The sequence below is a fragment of the Ptychodera flava genome, chromosome 11 (assembly GCF_041260155.1).
Source record: "Ptychodera flava strain L36383 chromosome 11, AS_Pfla_20210202, whole genome shotgun sequence".
NCBI classification, from domain to species: Eukaryota; Metazoa; Hemichordata; class Enteropneusta; family Ptychoderidae; genus Ptychodera; species Ptychodera flava.
In genome coordinates, this window is record NC_091938.1 from 23,412,913 (window position 1) to 23,439,854 (window position 26,942).

The window sequence follows — 26,942 nt, forward strand, 5'->3', positions numbered from 1 at the left end:
ATTGAACTAAAATTTAATAAATGTCATCTACAGTGTGATCTCTTTCAAGTTTGCGAAAAGCGTTTCGATTGGTCACGTGGTTTGGCCGCCATATTGGATTGTGCAAAAAATCGTAATTTAATCTTTAAAAATCTTCTTCTCCAGAACCAAAACACTGATTAAGCTGGAATTTTACTCATGTCATGCTTACAGTGATCACTTTCAAGTTTGTGAAAGGCGTTTTGATCGGTCACGAAGTTTGGCCGCCATATTGGATTTTGCGAAAATCGTAATTTCATCTTTAAAATCTTCTCTCTAGAACCAACACACCGAGTAGACTGCAATTTTACATGTATCATCTATTGTAATATCTCTTTCAGGTTTGTGAAAGGCATTCGGATAGGTCACATGGTTTTGCCGCCATATTTGATTTTGCAAAACTCGTAATTTAATCTTTTAAAATATTTTCCTCCAGAACCAATACACAGATTGAACTAAAATTTTACACTCATAATCCCTAGTGGTAGTTCTTTCTAATTTCCGAAAGGCGTTTGGGTCAGTCAGGAGGTTTGTTCGCTGTAGTGGATATAGCGAAAATCGCAATTATCCTTAAAAATTTTCTTCTCAAAACCAACACACAGATTTAACTGAAATGTTACTTCATATCTTTCTTAGTGCGAGCACTTTCAAGTTTGCGAAAGGTATTTGGATCGGTTAAGTCGCCCCAATGTTCATAAGGCAGCAGTTTAAAACCTCGTCAGTCAGAAGATCGATCAGTGATGTATGTTTATTGTACACTTGAGAGTCAAAGACGGAACAACAGACTGCAATGCCCGCTGTCAAATTCAACTAGCAGTCGCACGAACCCTAATCTCGGCCCATTGTGTATAGTAACTTCAGCGCCCAGGTTTTGTACGCCAGGATGACGTTGTCAAGTATACTGCCACGGAAGTACTTAGAAGAGCGTGCCACTAACTTTAGGGGTGGCCGACTGCTGTGATTTGACTGAAATAGAGCGGGACAAGGTCCTGCCACAATTACTGGGGTCTACACACAGCTGTTTTGTGAGTGTCAAGGATCATAAATGAAGCTATTCGGGTAATTTTGTATGTAGGTGTCTGAATGCACGCTCACTTGTTCATCACGAATAAAAAGTAAGATATATGACATTGCAAGGTGTGGTGATTTTTTATGTTTCTCTATCTGACATGCATGGAGTGGCCCTGGTGTGTTGTGTAACTGAGAGCATGTAGCTGATTAAAAATGTAAACAAGACCACATCAAAATTGCTGATACACATCGATTAAAACAACACCTTGTGTAATGAAGTTCGTGGTGACGTTGAGATCTAATTGAAACTAAAATGTCAATATTATGAAGTAAGGGTATGATAAACATTATAGGCTGTTTGTCATAAACATTTTGAAATCGGAAAGTGAGAAGTAAAATACTTGTAGAAAATGTATTGCGTCACTGTTGCTGAAATAACAGGCTATCGACTCAATGCCGGCGAACTGCAAAATCGTCACTCACAGCCTGCAGGTAAAATGGTTAATCAGAGGTGGACGCTCTTGCCATTGTTCTAGGTCTAATTAGGTGCGACCATATCAGTTGTTAGTGTAGCTGTTCAGAATGTTTGTTTGCGCAGCTTATTACAGTGGAAACACTCAGTAAATATGCACTTCCTCAATTCCAAGGTTTGAATATTTAAGCATGTGGACTTGAGTGACACCAACGTTCAGAAACAACAATGCTAGAAACTTTTGCTCCAAGTACCACTACTGTCACTATTCAGTTTCAACGATCAACTCCATGAGTAATTTAGAACGTTCTTGTGTATGTTATCCAAACACTCTACATTAGGTGCCATACAATAAATTCTTTGTTTGCCGTTCGCGTGCTGGTAGGATTTTCAATGGATGAAATCTGAAAACAAACATAAATCGCCTGCTTGTTCGCAATGACGCAGGCAGTGTTTCCGCTGCCTGCTCGCAAAATCGCAAATGCGAGAAAAAAGTAGCCTTTGCCGAGAAGATTTAGGCAAATATTATCCAAACTTGCGGATCGAAAATTGCAGATGACGTCATCACTTTGTCTGTCCACGCGCTGTCCTGCATTCAACTTGAGAAGTAATACTTTATCTCTGTGCATCCCCGACCTTATGCGTCAGAAGATCGTATTTGTAACACATACAGTAATGAATAAAATTGTTACGAAATAGCCAACAAACCAAAAGTACCCATGTTTACCATGACTATTTGACTAAGATGTTACTAAGTTTTGGGTTGGACAACTTCGCACAATGTACCTACAGATTGCTCCATGCACTGTGCAGTACAACGTCGTCACAGGCGTGCTGTTTACTTGGTAGTTTGTATAAGTATAGTTTATGCTACGTTCCGACGTTCTCTTCCGTAGAACGTCAGAACATAGCATAAACTACACTTATACAAATACCTAGCTCTGCATGACAGGGCTGTGTGTTACCGGCGTTATACGATGTGGTGGGAAGCCGTATAACGCCGGTAACACACAGCCCTGCCATGCAAACAGCACGCCTGTGAGTGTCATCATCAACACTGAAGGATCGTAGTGACGGTGAAACTAAGCAAAAACGGCAAACTTTCGTTTTTGACTTTAGGCAGCTCCACCAATATTGGGGAGAAACCACCCCTAACACAGGTTGTAAGCGCAAGTAAAGCTATGAAATGGAAAGAAAGATTATGATCAGAGTAGGAAAGTCGACTGGAATTAGCAAAGTTAGGAACGGCATGGTTAAAAGCATACGGCTTTTTCAACGTAGAGCGAGTAAGGCACTCCTGAACGGCGAAAATGTTGGTGGTGTATTGCTGCCAACAAGAAAATATCTGTACTGACGTTAGGAACTTGTGTGAATTGGCTTCCTTAAAGATGAATTCGCAAGAATTTTCAGTGTATTGTGACGTGATATTGTAAACAGATTTTCAGAGAAGGCGCTCGCTCGTCCGCAGAGTACAGTCGACGTACTTCCGCATTCATATTGTGCAAATGTGCAAGTCTTGTCGCGATATTTGAGCATTTAACTTGACCGTCAGTGAAACAAAATGATGTTTCTCCATATCAAATCATTATGTGTTTTATATTTTCGGGTTCTCTTTACGTATTAGACATGAACATTTGGATATATGATCCGTGATTTTCGCGATCCGTGGCATGATTCATATCAAGCTGGCCGTGAATAGGCACTGACGTTTTGATGATGACCCCTGACCCAAGTGTCATCGATGCGCTGTGCGCTGCCAGTGTCCGAGCATCGCTTGTTAAATTCATAAAGCTACAAAGCTCTATGCTAAATTCAAGCGTAAAGCAAATTTATCGAAAGTCTATAATGCACACATTTCTCAAGTCTAAGAGTATTTTACTTTTGAACTGCTATAAGAATGGATATCTAATTCGTTTGAAAAACTGGTATGCAGAAGCAGGTTTCGTGCCGTTGTCTATAGCTATATGTGCAGTACAGCATTGATAGCGATTACAGGTTTGTAACTATTAAATATAGCTGCATTGCATACGCCTAACTTTTGCCTCAGGACTAGTATTATTTGACACTTAAAAAGGAGGATTCGTACTCAAGGCTGTTATGATTTGTTCAGCTACCCACTCTTCTTACTGCAAAACTTGTAATCTTATAAAAGAGACTGTAGTTTCAACTTTTACCACGATGTTTAGCATTTGTTTCCTGAGTAACAACTCCATACTTTGTTATTGCCAGTAACTTTTGCATTTTAATATTTGGAATTTTCAGGTTTTGAAGAACACCCTTTTGTTCTACCCAACATTTTGAAATTCATAGTGGACAGGTCATTAAAACAACTAGTACTACGCCAAGAAAAATAAACGTTTCTTTCTTATTCTAGACATATTTCAAAATTATGTGGTGACGCGGGTTTCTTTTTTCATTCTTCAATCAACAACGCAGGAAAAAATGACAACATCATGATGCACGCAGAGACAAATGTACAGCAGCGTTGCTTTATTATTTTTGTACAGCAACAGTTCAGCGGTTTGACTTTAAGTGCAGCATTTGCAAATTTTCACAGAGTAATATAAGAGTGAAATATGTATACAGTTCTGATCTGAATGTTAGTGTCAATTATTTGTACGGTTCTGTTTTATACATGCACTATCGTGATGTATTTTTTGCAGGTTTTTTCATGTATTTCCTCATTAGCAGAAAATAGGACGCAGAGGAAGAAAAAAAACTTTATTTTCTTGTCATCACATCAGTCTGTATGGCTTACAAGTGACCACACAATTAATGGACTTTTATTGTAATACTATTTCCCATTTGTCTCTGACACACACTTTTTAAAGTCATGTAAATGGGAAATGGGGAAAATGATCTTTGACACGAAATTTTCATGTATAACAACTAGTTCAAGGATATATCAACACATAGGACACATATTAAATTTACAGAATGAGCTATGATGCTCTACATCAATTGTACTTAAAATGCTTGTTCGCTCTCTCTGTCAAGCATACTTTTCACAATCATTTCACATGGGAATTGAGATGTGTGAGCTTATAAATGGTTATTTTCACATGTCATAACAACCAGTCCAAAGATTCCTGTACACATGAAACACAGGGAGGCTTAACATTTGCACATAGTATCATCATCAGTGCAAGTACTTTCAACCATGGCAAGTGCTTGGGCGCCGCCAACGCTGCTTGCAGCTTTAATTATACCTGGTGTTAGTTGGAGTAAAAGTTTGATAAGCATGGCATTCTAATTATGTGTTCATTTGAATTTAATTAACTGAAATTCTGTGATGAGATCTTTTATCAGAACTGAATGTACATGTACTGCATTTGATTGAACTTAGTTATACTTTCTTTTTTACAAAAGTTTGATGACCATAAAAGTACTGATTAAAAGCTTATCTGCATATTTTAATGAAATTAATGAGGCTGTATAACAACAGTAAATTTGATATTTACAATCGAATTTGATATAACTGTTAAGCTGCAACAGCTATACTTGCTTAAAGGTATACTGTCACCTGTTCGAATTTCCCCCAGTTACCATGGAAAGAGAAAATCTGACCAATCACAGATTTTAAGCGGGTGGCCGCTTTTTAAAAACAGCGCCCACACATGGGCATTTTAAATACCAAGGAACTCCCCTTTGACCATATATGGGCATATTTAGATTACAAGTGACTGTATACCTTTAAGTTATACTGCAAGTTGATGGGTATGTTGGACATATCAAAATAAGCTTATTTACATATTTAAACACTTTCTGAAATTTGGCAATGAATAAAACTGAATGAAATTTGTTTGTGTACTGTGTAGTTCCAAACTTTGCTTGGTGACCCCTGATTTTTATTCTTGATTAGATAAGAGAATGGTTAAAAGTTTCATTGAGGAATTTGAGCAAAAGTTTAAGTCTTTCACTTTTGAGGTGCATATAATCTGAAAGGGGAAAGACTGGTTTTCAACTAAAACAAAGGAATAGGGCTATTTGTAAATGATGTCAGTATAATCTAATTAATATGCAAAAAGTAAATATTTGTCTGCAAATTTAGATTACATGTCTATAAATTACGCATGGAAGAACAACTAAAATACAACTTTACAGGCTTCTGCGAAATTACAATGAAAACTAAAATACATATTACAGTTACTGTTGTAACTGCTAAGACTACGAGGTGCAACAATACAAATGTAGCTGCACCTGTAACAATCACAAAATTTCTCCCTATTTCAAGCGGCAGTATCCGATGTTGCATATTTCTACTATATATCTGATATTTAGTAAAACCCTGCAACTGCAAACAGCACTTTTATATTGGTTGTGTATTACCGTTAAATTGGTGAATATTTGTGGTTTCAAGATAAATTAGTATACATTGACAACTTGACAGAAGTTAGGCTAGTTTGTTTAAAATGATAAAATCTTTCACCAGTTAGAAGGCACCAAACAAAACATTGTAACACAAGTGAGATACAGAATACATTTAATCACACTTATTATGGCATGAAATATTAAAGTTGCTTTGCAGCAGGACGGAAGGAATTGACATTTCATTGAACAGATGCTTGGAATCCTACCGTATTGTTAGCAAAACTCAATAATCAAATATTTCATCATTTTACAGTTGGATACAGAATATATTTCATCAAATTTACGGCACGAAATAAATTATATTTCTGCAAGACTTAAGGATAAGACATGTCATTAGACATATGCTTGGAACCCTATTGTTAGGAAAACTGAATTATGATGGTATTTCATCAATTAACAGTAGGAAACACAACATATAGCATCAAGATGGTATCATTAAATGTTACATGGCATGGCACCAGATGGCATGAAACAAAACAATACCAAATTCTGACATGTCTTGATAATAAAATCTGATTTTTGTTTCATGTCATGAAATAACACATACCGGTACACATATTGTAGCCATACAAATTAATTATTAAATTTCCTATGGGATCAAAGGCATTTTAGGATCATTGTAGAGAGATAGCTTTATTGGATATAAAAATTTGCCTGAATGTGGCAGACAACAGCTGGCCTATTATTACACTCTCAGGGGTAGCGCTAGGATTTCAAAGTTATTAGCCACAGATTCCTTGCGTGGCGAATTGGTCATACATCTTGTTAGCCACACACAACTTTCTTTAGCCACACAAAACTTTTGTACAAACATAGGGCCAAAGTCCCTGAAGCTACTATAGACATGGATACAAAATTAAGTATTTCCTGACTGTATGAAATTATCTCACTTAGGCAACCTAGGGACTTGTAAACCAAATATTAAAGTTGTCTGACCAGCGGTTTAGAAAGAACAAGCAACTCAACAGTTGACAGAGCTCTGCTGTGTTATGTAGAGAATAACCTTTTGTGACACATGTATTGATGAAGAAGGTGGGTATCTTTGATTAACATTGTAAGTGAGTTCTGTTGAATAAGTTGAGACTGTACATACTCAGAGAAAGCACACTGAAGAGACAAATGTTTGAAACTTAAGAAGTTCAAGGTCATCAAAAGCATTATAAGGAATCATGTAACTTTCATTGCACTGTTTACACAGATTGCATAATTGCTATAAATAGCACGAGGAATCTTACAGCCCAGCTTTACCATAAAAACCCTATCACTTTGACCACTCTTTTAATTGACCACTCTATTTTTTTCCTCAAAAAGTAATTTTATTTTATCCTTACCAAGTCAACCATAAATGGAAATTAGAACTTTCTCTATCTCTATCTGTATTGACTATTTTGAGCAATTTCTTTTAAATAACATACAGGGCACACTAAATGACGGTTCAGAATATGTCAAAGTTGGGATTCAGGAAAGTTGCCTTTACATGTTTTAATCCTCCAAGATGGTAAGCATTTCACTATGAACTGTCAAAAAAGTTGAACTTTCTGATAATTCCACACTAAAATTATTTTGGCTTTGATGATTTCCTAATTAATTCAATTATTTAAAATCATATTAATTATTTTTTTCTGGGTGAATTGATAGGGTTTATACAGTACAAGAATTACATACAATGTAAGTCAAATTTTGACCAAAATCACAAAAATTCCTTAAAAATACACATTTGCATATTTCATCACAATTTGAACAAATCTAAGTTGGGTTACCCCTAGGGACCTGTATACCAAATAACAAAGCTGTCTGACCAGCGGTTATGAAAGAAGATTTTTTACCAAAAACACCTTTTTTGGCATTAATTTGCCTATTTTCAACAATATCAAAAAATTAAAAAAAAAAGTTTCTCAAAATCGTATTTTTCATCTACACAACAAATATCAAATCAGTAAGTACTGCGGTTCTCAAGATATTTGAGTGGACGGACGCCTCACAAACGGACATACATACATACATACATACATACATACATACAGACTGACGACGGACGCCGGACGGATACCCATCCCAATAGCTTCTATAGACTAAATAGTCTATAGTAGCTAATAAAATCAAAAGTTGAAGCAAAAATATTTTAAGGTCTCATCTTGTTTGAAGTGCCATAGACTTCACATGCAATCCACCCCTACCCCCCTCCTTCTCAGACAAGGACTTTTGAACTCAACTGCTTGTTACACTTCTTGAAAAGACTGGTACAGTTCATTTTCTGTGATGTGATAAGAAATCCTAGCAACCCATATGATTCAATTAGTACAACCATAGAGGTAAACCATTGTGCAACACATACACACAATTACAGGGCTTCCTTTCCCCATCGTTTGAACTGCAAGTATAATAGAATGAAGAGCTGAAGACAAAAACAGTTAACTAATTTTTTTATTGATTAAATTTGGTGTTTGGACCAACTGACATTAGTTTTATTCACGTACGTACCTCCATGGTACAACATATGCTTTCGATAACTTGCCTTGATTTAATCGTGTCTTTAGTCATACTGTGTAAGTCAATATGTTGGATCACGTATTTTGACAAGCATACCAAAAGCGGTCTTTAGATAGAAAGAAACCACAAAGTATTGAGATAAAAGTTTCATGCCCGGTTTATTTCAGTTAAAAATACAGTGTTTTCAATTGGCTTCGAACTCACAGTTTCCAGTCACCTTGTGGAGATGCAACAGACACATGTCAGACGCGACGCGACGTAGGAAATATGTCATGATGTTAACAGTAACAACACATGAATTTGTAAACAAACTAGGTCGACCGTCATGGCTCTCTCTCTACAAGCTGGATAAGGCCATGATATCAACAGTTTGCATGGGCTTATCGATCGTAAGTTGCTTGAAAATCAACAAAATACACTTCAGTTATAACTAAAATCTTACAAATTTCTTCATCATGCACATTGAAAGAAAACCTCAACCACGGGTACCATCTGGAGCGTTCAGCGTCGCGCAATGATGGTCATGCTGCCATCCAACGCTACGTTCAATCGCAATCAACTTGGCTGGGAAATAGCTCCATTTTTCCATAGAATATGATCAAAAAAGTGGTAAAATCTACCGTTTCTATCACTCAGAGAGCAATAGCTGTACATGATATAATCGTCTTCTGTGTCTGAGTTGCGGAAAAGCTATCATAAGGTCTCTCGACTCTCGTTGAGTGCACGGCAGCGAGACAGCCGACCTGATTAATATTCATGTAAACCACTGACCCCTTCTCGGAAAGTTCGCATAAATTACTGGAACTCTCTATTGTTAGGGTGGATGATGTCATTATTTTAGTCCTTATATGGTACTAAACTGGGTTAAAAGGGCAAAGAAAAAGCTTTATGACTTGCCGAGTTCGGCAATGCGTACCTAAGCTGGACAGAACGCATAGTACGCAACCACTGTCGGGTATCGTAAACTGACGTGGCGCTGAGAGCGAGAGTATAGTCACATTGATTTCATCATCTGATAGTATCGCATCGTCCACCGTGAATTTGACCAGGGTCTTTGAGTTTGAGGCCAGTTCACCACACTTTCATGAGCTCGGCGAACCAAGAAGACATTTTATTCGCCACTCAGCACTTTCTGTCGCATTTTGCGAATGTTGCGAGCGCTAGTGCGACTCCTGACTCTTGGGCACACAGTCCATGTAGCCGACAATGAGATGCAAATGATATGTGGTAAAGGTCTCCTCAACTAACTTTCAGCTGGTTGCTCACTTTCTACTATTTTTATAGTATTTTATACAAAGGCACAGACTTATTCTACCTTCAACTTAAAACTGATAGTGATTTTGTAGCTCATTCTTTACCATTTTTCATAGTTTTTGGTAGCCGGTAACAGACACTTCGTGTTTGTGTCGGCTACATGGACGATCTGCCCACTCTTGGCTAAAAACATTAATAGTTATGTTTTGAAACCAATCGCTTTTTATTTCTGAAGTAGAGCATAGAAACAGGGAAAATGTCAACTTTACAATGCCTTGTTCGGACACTCTCACTGACACCCCTCAGAAAAGGATTGAGCAAAAGTCACCCTATCACTGTTTCTGAGCTTAAGAAGGTTTTGCATTTGGGTTTTAAACAGCTGCTTTTTCAATCTACATTTTTTCTGGAGCCAAAGCTCATAGTGAAAGCTAAATACTGCCAAAAACTGGGTGAAATATGTCTTTTTTGGAAGAACAATGCATCTAACATGTTACAAACTGGTGACAATTTCAATATTATCCAGTTTATATAAGGCAGGGTTATGGGCAGACTTTAATCCTGAAATTTCTTTTGTGATGACCACCAACCACCTTTTGGATATGTACCGGTAACACCAATATCTACCGGCATTATAGCCCAAACATGGGACTATGTGCCCGAGGCACAGTACCAGAGATTTCCCACAATGCATCATTATTTGTACCAACATAATTCCCCTGTGAAGTCTACCATGTCTCCCATGTGTAGACAAATTCCTGGACTAGTTGTAAAAATTCTGAAAATGTACTTTTAAGGACACCTTTCTTCTCAATTCCCATTTTAAAGGATTAAGAAAATTGTGCTTGATTGAGAGAGGAGATGGCATTTTTGTAAATTTTCCACTGATTGTGTCCCTCAGCCATACAGAATAAAGTGATGGAAAGTAGGGAGACTAGTTGTACCTGTTTAATGAAACAAAAGGATATTGATTTTTTCCAAACAGAAAAGACAAAAGAAATATACATGCCAACTTTTTTCAGAGAATGACCCCTTCAGTTGGTCATCACTTGCTTCCCAAAACTGTGACATTTGTAGTACCTGCAGAATGTGACTTTTATGGTTAATTGACGGTTTCTTTGAAAGTTATACTACAATATGTAAACGTATTTTTAATAAATATAATTTAATCAATTATCTTGCGACTTCACATTATTGCTTTTATGCACAACTGAAAAAGTTATAAGGAAACTAATGTCGTTGGTACAAATCAAACAGCATTGTGGGTAATTTATTGTACTGTGCGAGAGTAGGTGACCATTTGCCTGACGTAAGGAGGGCAAATGGTATTCTGCCTCAAGGATACGTAGTCCCTTGTTTTGGGATATAATGGTTTTATTAAATCCCTTTTCCTGCCAAGTCCATATTTCACCATCAGGTCAAGATGGTTAACATTAATAAAACGCAACATATTCCATATGGTGTATTTTAACATAATACTGTACATTTGAAGGCTGTTGAAAACATAAATACTGTAAACTTGATTTTTTTAGACTAAAGATGCTGTAACATACCAAGCCAAGCGTGTGAAAATACGTCATGTTTGGGCTCAATACCGCTTTTTACTGACTTGGCTGATGGGAAGTAATAGTCTTAATACTGTCTGGCAGGAAAAGGGTTAAATGCCTCTCTCACACAGTTTTCACTCCAAGCAAATGATAATTTAGCATGACCCAGTTTCATCTGAACTGTTTCAGTTCCATCTTAGACGAAAATCCGTTAAAAATTGGAACGACTTTCATCGTCGGAATGGCGCTTTAAAATATATTTAAACCGATGTTATGCGGTTTATCAATTTTTTTTATGTAAAATTTTCTAAAAACCGGATTTTCTAAGTAAAACATGTAATTTCAACACTTTTACATCCCAAAGTTGTCAGGTTGAAAATAGTTCACTTTCAGTTCAATGATGACTATGCAGTTCACGACGTCATCAACGAGTTACCATTGAATCCTATGTAGTGCGCGACATTCCATATACGAGGCATGTAATAAAGTATATTCTGGCAGTTTACATGAACTATCATAATCATACTACTATTTTAATTTTGACCCCAGAGATATGCTTCAAGAAATTACCGTCTACCATCTACACTTTATAAACCACTATTTTGGAACTTTCTCCACACTTTATAAACCACTATTTTGGAACTTTCTCCTCCAGACATTTTGATCACATGAGATCATCACATCAAGGGATTGTTGAAAATTGAAAATATACAGGAGACAATTTTTTTTAGGATTTAAAATGATTTCCGCATGTTTCATGCTTACCTCCAGCCACCATCTTCCCGGAGCTGCCCAGTTGGCATGGTATGAAAACAAGGCGTTGGTTTCAGTGATGCCGGAACCGACCCACAGTGAAGCTTGTGGATGCCAGAAAACCTCTCCCTGTCCGGCATGATGACAGTGCAGGTCCTTGGGCCGACCTCCCAGGAAAAACGCCAAATCAAGCACGTGACTGTTGCCGAGGAACCAGCTTTGTTTCACTGATGAGAAAATCATAAAATATCAATCTTACACGTAATATATTTTTCAATGCTTGGAAATTTAGAAATGGTGCATCTCATGAGAGGAGCTCATTCATAAAAGAAAATGTGATCAATTTTGACATTATTAATTGATTATTCCAAAGTGATTTCAAACAAACTTAATTATTTGATGATTTTAAATTCTACCATTATTTGTTATTATATAAAACAGATTGCACTGCCATGATTTCATATTTTGTAATGCAGTGAAAATACCAGTGGTATGTGCTCCGTCTGGTGTAAGTTAATCATGGTACACATGTAATAGTGCATTTTTACTGACTTTGCAGATCAGGAAGAAACTGGCCTGGCCAGATAAGGATTAAAGCTGCCATTCTCTTGCAAAGGTTTACTGGCAATATGGTATCACTTTTCAAGGAATTCTTGTTATCAGATGTGTAAGCTACATGTATCTCAGCTCATCTGATTTGCACCCAAGAATAACTTGAATGATAATATTTAGAATTCGTTACACTTTCTTAAAAGTGATGTACTCATGATAGTTCATCAGTTTATCAGGGTATAAATTGGGTGCCTTAACCTGAATCTCATACGGAGTATAGAGACATTCACAGACACAGAAAACTCACTATTATTGATGAGAAAATATGCCCAAAAGGGTTGTGTACCTATCATGAACTTATACAGTTGCAATGGCATTCACAGATTCACAAGCTTTTCAGCATGGAAAATCTACTGGGGTGCACAACTGACATTTATCCATTGCCTGACATTGCCCACTACTTGGAATGATATGTACTTTAATTCCTGAATATCACCTTGGGGACAGATTTTTCCAAAACCTTTCTGATCTTCTGCTTGTAGAGCTCATTTTGAAGCTGTTGGTGTGAGTAAACTTTTCACCATCTTAGGGACCGTCTCAGAGTGTCGCATAAGTTCAAACAGCAAAATTAATTTGTTTACGGGGGAGGATGTTTGACTTCCATTCAATTTGTGAACTGTACTTTCGCACTTTTATTTTGTGATCACCAATGCTTTGTGTGTAAAAATACACAAATTTCACACTCGTGCCAACAAATTTTACAATAACGGTTTCCAGCGTGTTCGTGTCCCAAATATAATTTACTGACAGCAACATTAAATCCTAAACCTTTCATTCATCAAATTATAAAGATAAAAAGTATCATTTTTTAAATGTGCTTTAAGTGTCTGCCACACCTGGTCATTGCATTCTCATTGTGTTGACGAAACAGCACTGAATACTGCGGTCTTCACGAGACACATTCCGGTAATCCTACGTACAATGTTGTCTCAGGCAAATATCAACATTTCACACTTTTGAACTTTCGTTTAGGGGGGGGGGAGGGGATTTTGATCTAAACTAAGGAATATCACTTCTTATGCTTATGTGACAATCTGAGACGATCTTCTAATTTTGCAAAAATTTAAAATTTAATTTCCCCCACAGAGTTAACACAGGGATGGCTGTCATTTAATATCAGTAAAATTTTTGTAGTTTTTTCTTCAGTACCAAAATTTTCACAGTCACCTCTTATTCTTATTCTTGATTTGGTAAAATAATCATTGACAGTTTCCTTGAGCAAACATTTAATGGGACAAAGTCGGCCATTTTTCATGAATTTTGTTTGATGCAAGATACTTCTTATATTGTTTGACATGTTGAAAGCTACTGAATAAATGGGTGACCATGCATATATTCGACCCCGGTTTTAGACAAATTAAATGACACCATAGCGAAAATGAATTAATGGTCACGACCATAATCCATTTTGGCGATGGTTCCATGTATTGTGTATAACCTGGGGTCCAATACATGCACTGTCACCCATTCATTCAGTATCTTTCAACATGTCAAACAATATAAGCAGTTCCTCCTATCGAACAAAATTCACGAATGGCCGACTTTGTCCCTTTAAGTATTTCAGTTATGAGGCTCATTTGACTTACAGGGGCACTGCAGCTTGATTATGAAAATCAACAATGAATAAACATTGAGAATATTCAATGGTTTAAAATCTTGCACTATCTCTGATACTTGTTGAAATGACAAGAGTAAATTAACTGTATAGTAGAAGCTCATAGTAGTGATTAATTAATTTTAAATACCGTAAGTGCATTTTTATGCTCCACCTCTCATTGTATATTTAGAACATACTGAAACAGGATAATGGTTTCTCAGGGAAATCATCAATTTGACTTTTTTAATTAGGTTGATTTGAAGTCGGAGCGTGCAGGTTAAACGGACAAAGTTGGCCATTTTTCATGAATTTTGTTTAATACTCTGTACCTGTTTCACTCTAACCATAGCAATCTTACATCGTTTTAGTCTTATCATAGAACTATTGGGTCTATGGTTTTCTTTCTGTTTCACAGTCCATGTCATTAGATAGTTGAACTCACAAGCAAATGCCCTTTTAAGTTTCATTATTTCACAGTAGTTTGTTTATGCGTGTGCTCCATTGTGCTTAAGTTTTTAAGTAACAGTCCGCTGAGACTCAGTATTCCAAACAACGACATGAAGTAGTGTGTGTAGTAATTCGCTATGTGATGGGGTTCAATCATGTCAGTTAATTCAAATGACATGGACACTCAGACAAACATTGAACATTACCGTAAAGAGACAGAAAGCAGTCTTATATACCCTGGAAGCCATCTATGGTCACTACTTGGGTCGCCTATTGGGTTGACTTGGGATTTTTTGCTACAGAAAATTTGTAGAAAATGGCCGACTTTGTCCCTTTAAGCATTTTACGCTTGTTTTGATAATACAGATATACAGATCTAGAGAAAATGTATAGAAAACTTATGGAAAGCTAACTTTTCCATGGATGTAACAGACGCAAATTCAACTCCTTGCAAATGACCATACACATACCCACAGAGATAATTATTATTATCATTCTGGGTTCTCAAAAGGGGATTTGAGGGATGGGCCACCCCTATGTTTTTCAGCGATCTATTCATATGTTAATAACCAAACAAAAGAATATATTTTGATAAATGGAATATTGAAATTATTTATTGTTATGTAAATGACTGCCCCTCTGATTTAGAAGGCTATGGAGAACATTGCATCCATGACCACTTATACTGTTGAAGCCTACTTGATGCAGTCAGAACTTCTGCTTGTATAAAGACAAAACAGACCCTGCCAAGGGTTGTAAATGAGAGCTAATGATTGGCACAATGAGTTAAAATATTGAAACACAAGATACCACTTCTATTCATTAAAGCCCCAATAGCTGCACGTTTTATGCATTATTAATTTATTTTCATGATTTTATTTTCAAACCAAAGTTGGTTCATGTAAATGTGCTAACTGAGGGACATGTATAAAAGTATCACTGCTCTTTGATTTGGACCATGCCTACACTTTTTGACAGGTTAAACCAGTCATCGCTGATGGATATGGTGTTTGAATAACGGTGCTTGAAATAAATGCTTGGTAACATCATTCATTACAGGGGAGAGGGGCGAATTGTTAAATGTTGGGAAATCACATGATGATAGTGGGTTGTGGGGGAGGAGGTATTGTTTGTGTATCCGGGACAGTAAAGTTATGGCTGTTGGTGTTTTCCATGGCCGGCCATATTGGATTGCATCACACCATATACTGCAGCAGTCATATTGGATCGCATAGCACCACTAATCGACATACACATGCACACTACAACACAATGTCTGTGTGCCAAGTTTGAACAAAATCTGTTCAGGGATAGTTGAGTCATGGTTCAAATACATTTAAAAATCGCATCAAAATGGCCGCCTGGTGGCTATATTGAATCGTATTGCAAAACAAGTGACCTGGCGACCGACATAGCTCCGTTGTGTCTATGTAGAGAATAACTATTTTTGACAAATGTTGATGAAGGAGGTGGAAATCTTTGATAGCTCAAATGCAGTGGCCAGAAAAAAGTGGCTAAAATAAGCTGAAAAAGTACACAATTGAAGATTTCATCATACTTTGAATATATCACAGCGGATCATCCCTAAGAACATGTCAACCAAAGCTATCTGATGAGTAGTTTTTTGAGAACAAAATTTTCTGACCAAAAATGGCAATAATTGCCCCCCAAAAATAAATATTGCAGATTTCATCAGAAATTCAATATATATTACTAAGCTCATCTGTAGAAACCTGTATACCAAATTTCAAAGCTATCAGACCAGTACTTTTTGAGAAACACATTTTTTGACCAAAAATGGCAAAAATTGCCCCAAAATTACAAAATTGCAGATTTCTTCATAATTTCAATAAATATCATTGAGGTGATCTGTAGGAACCTATATACCAAATTGTTAAGCTATCAGATGAGTAGTTTTGGAAATACACATTTTTTTACCAAAAATGGCAAAAATTGCCCCAAAAATACAAAATTACAGATTTCATCAGAAATTCAATACATATTACTTAGTTCATCTATAAAAACCTGTATACTAAATTTTAAAACTATCAGACCCGTACTTTTTGAGAAATACATTTTTTGACCAAAAATGGCAAAAATTGCCCCAAAATGCAAATTTGCATATTTCTGCACAATTTGAACAAATCTGAAATAGATCATCCCTAGGGACTTATGTACCAGATATCAAAGCTATCTGACTGGTAGTTTTGAAGAAGATTTTTAAAGATTTTTTTACCAAAAATGACAAAAATTGCCTTAAAAATACAAATATGCAAATTTCACAACGATTTGAAGAAATCTGACTGAAGTCCCCCTAAGTAAACTGCATATCAAATTTCAAAGCAATCGGACAAGCGGTTTCAGAGAAGAAGATTTTTTTACCAAAAACACAAAAAAATGCCCAAAAATACAAATATTCAAATTTCACCACTATTTGAAGAAACTTAAGTGAGGTCACCCAAAGTGAACTGCATATAAAATTTCAAAGCAATTGGACTTGCGGTTTCAGAGGAGAAGGTGATTGTTGACGGATGACGACGACGGAAAATCAACCTATTTGATAAGCTCCGCGTCGCTGAGTGGAGCTAAAAAATTGACGTGCATATATATACCACAGTACTTTATCTGTGTACCAACATTGAATGAAATCGGTTCAGGGATAGTTGAGTTATGGTTCAAAAACATGAAAAATTTGCAACAAAATGGCCGCCCGGCGACCATTTTGGATCTTATTGCAAAAAAAATTGACGTGCATATTTATGATACAATACTTTATCCTTGCACACAGTTTGAAAAAATTGGCTGAGGGGTGACAGAGAAACGGCTGCTGAAGGACAGACGCAGAGAGGCACGGACAGATGGGACCTAATCTATAAGTCCCCGCCAGACTGCGTTCGTGGGGACTAATAATAAACTGGTGATTCACTACTAAATGGTACCCCAGTGAAAATAACAAAAAATACCGTCAAGGACAGTGTGCTCACATTCGGTTTGAATTGGTCCATTTCAGAAATATTTAAACCAGGAAAAACAAGAATGACAAAAGCAAATAAGGTCTCGTACTTAGGTACCGGACATCATCTTTAGGAACATGCATATCAACCTCTGTAGCAATGGGACAAGTAGATCCTAAATACATAAGCAAATGTCAACAACAAAAAATAGACAGAGAAGGCTTGATAAAAAGAAAAGGTTGGAGTGAGTAAAAAAATGTACAAGGGATCTGGTAAAAAAGTAATGCTACCTCATCAATCTTCTAGACCCTACTCCCTCCTGAATATCAAATGTTCCATCCCTTGGTATTACATAAAGCCAGATGACAGGAAACTATTTACAACCTTGGAGATTTTTTAATTAATGCGGATGAGAGTTATCATTCTAATGTAAACAGCACTTAAGTTAGTTACAGATAGTGAAATGCCTTCCACTGTGGGGGTGATTACAACATCTGGAATTATCTTGGATCCAAATTTCTCATCAGTTCTTGTATGTCTTACATAGAAAAGTTGCAAAAATTGGTCCGCAATGAAAAAATTCACCTCAGCTTCGTTTTCTGGATCAAATTTTCCTACAAATTGATACCAAATAGGACAAAATTATGTTCACAGCCTTCGAAACTGTCTCACAACATATCCTGGGTTGGTGTAGGCCATTTGAGGTCACAAACTGAGAAAATTACCGAAAATATACAAATTTGGTGGTTTCCCAACACTTTGAGCAGAAAATTTATCTAATAACATCCCTCGGGACTTTATACCAAATTACAACGCTATCAAACAAGTAATTTTGAGATCATGTTTTATTGACCAAAAATGACAATATTGTCTTAAAATACAAATTTGTATATTTCAGGACAATTTCCACATATCTGACTATTGTCATCTCTGTACGTCTGTGTACCAAATATAAAAGCTGTCTGTCCAGGGTTTTTAAAAAGAAAAAACTGTACAAGATTTTTTGACCAAAAATGACAAAATTGCTCCAAAATAGTAATTTTCCCAATTTTGTCATAATTTCAACAAATCAGAAGAGTAACACCCTTGCAAAGAGACAACCCAAATTTGAGAGTGATTGGGCTGGCGGTTTCAGAGAAGAAGAATTTTTACTGAAAATGAGAAAAATCGCCAAAAAATTCAGCAAAAATACAAAACTAAGGATATTTTCACAATATTCATAAAACTGTATAAGGTTCACCTAAGGTACTTGCACACAAATTTTCAAAGCACAAAACAGCGGTTCTTGAGTTATTAATTCTTGATCATTTTCACATTTTGTAAGCTCATTTGCATAATTTTGGCAATGCAGACTTCATTTGAACAAAATCCCATCTCTGCCCAGGATGCATCCACACACCAAATACCAAGCTGAAACGTGCAGGGGTTTGCGTGTTTTTGATGTTGACAGACATACTGTACATACATACATACATACATACATACACACATACACACATACATATATACAGACGCCATCGACTTCAGCTTACACGATAAACTCACATTAGTATAACCAAATGTGAGCCAAAAATAAAGTATTTACTGCGCATGCACACCATGATCATAAAGCAAAGAAGCATGATGCCATTTACTTGAATGCACATAACATGATGGCCAACATTTTATTTTTAACATTTATTTTCTGTCACATGATTAGTTTCTGAAAATGGCAGGAAATCTAAAATGTTAAAATGTTTGAATTTACATGCCACTTTCCACACTTTTGACAGTGTTATACTCTTTTTCAGTCTTTCATGGGTCTTATTCAAAGAAAACTCTTGGAAAATTGAGGATATTTTAAGATCGATTTATTACACATTTGCAGCAATTGGGACTTTGAAGCCTCTACAGGATAATAGGTTAACTGACGCGACACACTACAGAGCAGGGTCTAAAAACTTGCAAGGCGTTTTAACAACACGCACAGATATATTGATGATCTGATTAGTCTAGACAATCCAGACATATCAAATTACTTACATCATATTTACCCTGATGATCTGGAAATCAAAGAAACAACAGAGGTTAGGAACTCTGCTTCATATCTTGATCAGCTTACAACTGGGTACTAATGGGCTACACACTAAACTGTATGACAAAAGGAATGATTTCAATTATGAAATCATAAATTATCCCCACTTGTCAAGTAATATTCCGTCTGCACCTGCTTATGGTGTGTACAACTTGTGATTCCTACGCTGATTTTCAACTGAGACACAGCTTATTGGCATCAAAATTAGTGAGACAGGGATACACAACAAAAAGACTCATTAGGACTTTCAAAAAGTCCTACGGTCGATATGACGACATTGTGGCCAAATATGACACCTCGGTCACTCAAATGATTAACGACAGCATTCCCGGCTTTGAATTATTACAGTGATATATCCTGTATCATTTCCTGTAATCATATCCTGTATCATATCCTGTATCAAATTTGGGACCAATCCTGATGGGTGTAGCATGCTAGCAGGGTACACCTCAGTGGTTCAGGATGGTCCTACTTAAATTTGTAAATTACAAGTGTCCCATGGACCTGGTAATGTATTACCTTGAATGGAAATGATTATTGGACCAGTTTAATATCATATTTTATCAGATCATTGCTATAGCATCATGCAAACTTGTGTGTCCCATGCAGACAGTGTGTCTGGGGAAATTGAAATCAACTGCACTGATTTTCATAAAACTAACAAGACACTGGGATAAGGTAAAAATATATACAAAGTCCCTGAAGCTACTATAGACATGGATACAAAATTAAGTATTTCCTTACTGTATGAAATTATCTCACTAAGGTCATCCTACGGACAAGTAAACTAAATATTAAAGCTGTCTGACCAGCGGTTTTGAAAGAACAAGCAACTCAACAGTTGACAGAGCTCTGTTGAGTTATGTAGAGAATAACCTTTTGTGACACATGTATTGATGAAGAAGGTGGATATCTTTGATTAACATTGTGAGTTCTGTTTAATAGGTTGAGACTGTACATACTCAGAGAAAGCACACTGAAGAGACAAAGGTTTGAAACTTAAGAAGTTCAAGGTCATCAAAAGCATTATAAGGAATCATGTTACACTTTCATTGCACTGTTTACACAGATTGCATAATTGCTATAAATAGCACATGAGGAATCTTTATACAGCCCAGCTTTACCATAAAAACCCTATCACTTTGACCACTCTTTTAATTGACCACTCTATTTTTTTCCTCAAAAAGTAATTTTATTTTATCCTTACCAAGTCAACCATAAATGGAAATTAGAACTTTCTCTATCTCTATCTCTATCTCTATCTCTATTGACTATTTTGAGCAATTTCTTTTAGATAACATACAGGGCACAATAAATGACGGTTCAGAATATGTCAAAGTTGGGATTCAGGAAAGTTGCCTTTACATGTTTTAATCCTCCAAGATGGTAAGCATTTCACTATGAACTGTCAAAAAAAGTTGAACTTTCTGATAATTCCACACTAAAATTATTTTGGCTTTGATGATTTCCTAATTAATTCAATTATTTAAAATCATATTAATTATTTTTTTCTGGGTGAATTGATAGGGTTTATACAGTACAAGAATTACATACAATGTAAGTCAAATTTTGACCAAAAATGACAAAAAAATTCCTTAAAAATACAGATTTGCATATTTCATCACAATTTGAACAAGTCTAAGTTGGGTTACCCCTAGGGACCTGTATACCAAATAACAAAGCTGTCTGACCAGCGGTTATGAAGAAGAAGATTTTTTACCAAAAACACCTTTTTTGGCATTAATTTGCCTATTTTCAACAATATCAAAAAATTAAAAAAAATAGTTTCTCAAAATCATATTTTTCATCTACACAACAAATATCAAATCAGTAAGTACTGCGGTTCTCAAGATATTTGAGTGGACGGACGCCTCACAAACGGACATACATACATACATACATACATACATACATACATACATACAGACTGACGACGGACGCCGGACGGATACCCATCCAATAGCTTCTATAGACTATAGTCTGGGATATTAGGTAAAAATATATACAAGAAAATTATTATTTGGGCTACAGGCTGTAAGTTACAATGACACCAGTTTTTTTTCTTCTTTTGATTATGGTAAAGGTAGGACAAATGAGTTGTCTTAACAAGACTTGTACATAGACCAGTGGATGGTAATGTTACATTATACCTCAATCTTGAACACAGGATGCAAATCGTAAACTCTCATTTACCACCCCAGATAGAGCTGGTTTTGTCTTTGTACAAACAGAATTTTGGACTGCATCAAGTGAGCTAAAATATACAGTAAAGTAGCCATGGGTGTATTTTATTTAGGCTTCAAAAGAAGAAAAGCAAATACAATGCTAGAAGAGTGAAAAAATACCGCAATTATACAGTGTTGCTCACATTTGATCAGAATTGGTACATACCAGTACCAAAGATCAACAATAAATGTTGTTTCTATCTGTTCAGTGCAGGAAAATTCTACGATGATGTTATGACAATGATTTCTGCACAGTACAACCAGAAAAACAACAAGAAGTATTTAAACCAGAAAAACAAGAATGACAGAAGTTGGACATACTGCTACAGAGAAATAGATGTTTTGATCAAAAAAGGGCAAAACTTGTCCTAAAAACACAAATATTGAAATTTCACCACATTTTTTGCAAACAGCTTCTCAGCTTGTCAAAAGATAATCTGCAACATTTCGCGAAATCTATCAGCAATATAAATCACTGGGCCATATGTACATGTACATGTATGTTGTAGTTACAGCACGCAATCTTATTAATAATAATAATAATATTTTTATTGCTTGCTTGTAAATATAGGATTTACATCACATTTGTGGCAATAAAAGTGTGATACAAACATAAGTTAAAATTTTCTTCAATAAAGATAAAGTATTACAGTATAATAATAGTCGCTAATAATAAATATAACTAGGTATTTCTTTGTATATATAAAGTAAAAATATAATCTGCAAGTTGTTCATCAAAAGATAACTCTTGTTTTGTTAGTAGAGAAATAAGCTGATTTTCAGTATCGTCTTTGGGAAATTGATTTTACTGAAAAAGTACTTTCTTTGGACTTTGTATTTCTGACAGACTAATACCAGATATGAACTGAAAATGCTCACGTGTTTCATTATTATTGCAGTTATGTGTAAATTTGAACATTTGGCACATGTTTACAACTTCATTGAAAGTATTATGATCAACATAATGAACAATATTCACCGCCGATTAACTCTAAAAGATCATGAAGTAAACAAATACGTAATGAGCTAGAACAAAAATACCTTCTTTGACTGCTGTCATTGTACCATCACTTTATATAGCAAGTGTAATTACCTTTAGCCAAGTCCTTCAAGCCATATATGCCAAACTGTGAAAGCTCATTAGATATGCAAATTATAAATTAGCTGACATGAAAATGTGAAATGACTTTCAATATTGTTTTAACCTGGTATAATCATCAATGTACACAGCATATTTTGCCAACTTTGATCAAGTAAATCCCAGTATATACATGTATCCCTAATTAGAAAAGATCATTGAAAATGAAAAATTAGGATAGGCTCAAGGAAAAATGCTTAATGACTTTCAATAATGTTGTATCATGGTATCTTTAATGTATATAGCAAGTTTCATCAACTTTTGTCCAGTCAATTCAGATATATATCCCTAATGAGCAAAGTTCATTGAACATGTAAATTAGGAATTGGCTGAAGTAAAAATGCTTAATGATTTTCAACAATGTTGTATCATAGTATCTCCAATACATGTAGCAAGTTTTGTCAACTTTGGTTTAGTAAATTCAGATATATATCCCTAATTAGGAAAGTTCATTAGATATGCAAATTCGGCATTGGCTGAAGTAAAATTGCTAAATGACTTTCAAAAATGTTGTATCATAGTATCTTTAATGTATATAGCAAGTTTCATCAATTTTGGTCCAGTCACTTCAGATATATATCCCTAATTAGCAAAGTTCATTAAATATGTAAATTAGGAATTGGCTGAAGTAAAATGCTTAATGATTTTCAATAATGTTGTATCATAATATCTCAAATACATGTAGAAAGTTTTGTCAACTTTGGTCAAGTCAATTCAGATATATATCCCTAATTAGGAAAGTTCATTAAATATGCGAATTAGGAATTGGCTGAAGAGAAAATGCTAAATGACTTTGAATAATATTGTATCATAGTATCTTCAATACATGTAGCAAGTTTGGTCAATTTCGATCTTGTCAAATCAGATATATATTCCTAATTAGGAAAGTTCATTAAATATGCAAATTAGCAACTATCTTTCATGTCACCCCTTAATGGTTCCCACTGCTGATATATCTTGGTGTGATCAACATTTGCAGCAAATCTCATCAAATTGTGTGCAGTTGTTTTTAATTTATATCCCTTTTTTCTAAAATCATTAACTATTCAAATGAGCAAAAAGTATGCAAGCCACACCCACCAAAAACTAATCACTTCTTGCCATTTGCTAACTGAATCTATGTACCAGATTTGATTATGATCTGATCAGCTGTTTTTGAGAAATCGGACCAACAGACAGACAGACAGACAGACAGACATCGCTGCGACATATGCTCACGTGTGTGAACACGTGAGCAAAAAATGTGTGTTTCATCTTCAATACTGTTGGTGTTACACTGATTGCAGTATCTTTCAGTTATTGGGGTTTTTTGAACAGTGTGTCTCCCTTTTTCAATTGCTAGATCATGATTGCTAATGCGAAGTTTGGTGAGCAATTTTCTTTTCTCACCTTGTAACTGTGTTAAGTAGGGTTCTAATTTAAAATTACATTTTATTTTGGCATACATTCTTAGTTAACTATTTTCATCAGTGATCAAATTTTTCCAAAAGACTTCATAATTGTTTGTTAAATTTGTTTTCATTAAACCAGTTATAACTTTGTGGTGTTTAAGTGATGGAGCTTTATCAAAAAGAAAGTCCATTCGATGGAGCTTTATCAAAAAGAAAGTCCATTCCATTGTCTTTAATTAAAGCACTTAAACAGTTAAACCAGGATCTATTGTTAGTGTTGTTTACCATTTGCTCCAGAAAAGCTTCTTTAGCAAGATTACAATGTGGCAGTCGTAAGATATGAAGCCAGTGTTTAACAATATTAAGTTTGATCTCAAGTAGAAGTGGGAATTGTCCTAGTTCACCCCTCACAGCGTCATTACAAGCTTGTCTATTACACTGTAAAATGTTCTTACAAAATTTGAGGTGAGTTTTTTCAATTGTCCCACTTCTTCTGCTAGTGATATGGATGTACATTGTATCCTCAGACAGCATCGAACTAAAAAAATTATAAATCTGAAAATTTACTCAGTAAAAAAAATTAGCACAGCTTTTCTCATTTGGAAAAAAATTTTTTTTAGAAATTGTAAGAAAAATGTTCACAATTTCATTGTGGCCACCCCCTCCCAAGATCTAATGGTCCGTCCCTTAGTTTGAGCAGGTCTGTTAATATGTAACAGTTAATAAACAATGACAGGAAATGACTGCAGGAGAGTGGAGTATCCTGTTTCATGCATTGGCATGCCACCACTCCTGAACATTTGTAGAATTTCCTTTTTCTTACCTCATTTGCACATTTTTGATACTGACGTGTTCATTTGAACCACAGGCGTATGGAATGTTTCCTAGATCGTCGTTGGATGGGAAGTGACTGACACTGTACTGTGAGGCCGAAGGCCGAACGTCGGTACTGTATAAGAATACAAGGTATGTCACGGAAAAATCGACCGGTGGCCCGAAACAAACGAAATAAAGCATCTACCTCAAACAAATTACATCGACCGGTCGGAAACACCTTCAAACTTTCAAATCTTTACTCTGGTTACAGAATTCTTTCAAATCTGCCAGTTATCGGCGATAATTGACTGTCCAGCGAATACTCGCACTTGCATAGCCACTCCGCCATTTTGAAAAGCTGTTTTACTCCCAAAAGCCTTTGGGAGTGGACGAGTGACCCGGTGACCCCACAACCGCTAAATTCAACCGTTAACCGTTAGGTAAATTTCATACTGTCAGTGAATACAACTTCAGCTATCAGGCAACAAGGCAATCAACGCAAACCATGGGAAAGTTTATGCTTGTGAATCCCGCCATCTGACATTTGTAAACAAACTCTTCACAGGGTCACTCGTCCACTCGCAAAGGCTTTTGGGAGTAAAACAGCTATTCAAAATGGCGGAGTGGCAATGCAAGTGCGAGTATTCGCCGGACAGTCAATTATCGCCCATAACTGGCAGATTTGAAAGAATTCTGTAACCAGAGTAAAGATTTGAAAGTTTGTATTTCCGACCGGTCGATGTAATTTTTTTGAGGTAGATGCTTTATTTCGTTTGTTTCGGGCCACCGGTCGATTTTTCCATGACATACCTTGTATTCTTATACAGTACCGAGGTTCGGCCTTCGGCCTCACAGTACAGTGTCAGTCACTTCCCATCCGACGACGATCTAGGAAACATTCCGTACGCCTGTGATTTGAACAATGTCATATCTCAACCCCTGCATCTACCTGTACACCAAATACTGAGATGGTAGCTTAGGCGGTATGGGAGCTTTTGCGTGTGACGGAAATACTGTGTACCAGCTATAAATACCGGAAGCTACGCGAGACCAAGCAGTACAAGCGACTGGCGAGAGTCTAATTCCATAGATGAATGTAAAGTGAACAAGCTCGGTTGTCATAATATACAGTAAAGTGCACTCTAAAAGGGATTATTTCTATATATTTATGAGTGCCGAAACAAGCTTTTAGTAACTTCGCCTGAATGTTTTCAGCTTTTATGAATTACTGATGATTTGGTAACATATAAATGTATTCAGTTAATACTTATGTTAAATCTGGCCTTATACCATAGAAGTACTCCATTTAAGAGCAAGCATGTTATAACCACTGCGATAATTTGTGAATCCAGCACCTAGAATACCGTAAAAAGCCTGTCTGTATTAATTCCTATTCTGTTCATAATGTGTTCGTTGGTATTGGGAGATGATAATGTAAACCCAACATAATTTACGCCCTCACGTTCAACAAAGACTAAAGATGAATGTGGATGTGGAGTTAGACAACCGTACACATGTACAAGATCAAAAATAACGCAATCTGTTTTCTTTAAATTTTACAAGAAAACAGCAAGGGCTGAGTATTCTTCTGTCATGCCTTAATCTAAGTTAACCTGCTCAGTACACCCAATTCCCTGTAAATAGGTGCAGCCTCACCATTGATAACAATGGTTTTGGGCCAAACCATAGTGGTGAAGGGGTTCGAGTATGTTTCCATGATCTTGATATTTCAGGAATTTCACAATCACATTTAGACCACTGACAGGCACTGGTCA

The 26,942-nt window shown here is 36.0% G+C and overlaps 1 protein-coding gene across 2 annotated transcripts in view; it reads right to left on the bottom strand.

Moving 5' to 3' along the window:
• Window positions 1–26,942, bottom strand: part of LOC139143864 (uncharacterized) — a 158,977-nt gene that overhangs the window by 59,649 nt on the left and 72,386 nt on the right. For both annotated transcript variants that reach the window (XM_070714447.1, XM_070714446.1), the window contains exon 3: window positions 11,926–12,140. In XM_070714447.1, the coding sequence (XP_070570548.1) occupies window positions 11,926–12,140 (215 nt within the window). The remainder of the gene's footprint in view (window positions 1–11,925; window positions 12,141–26,942) is intronic.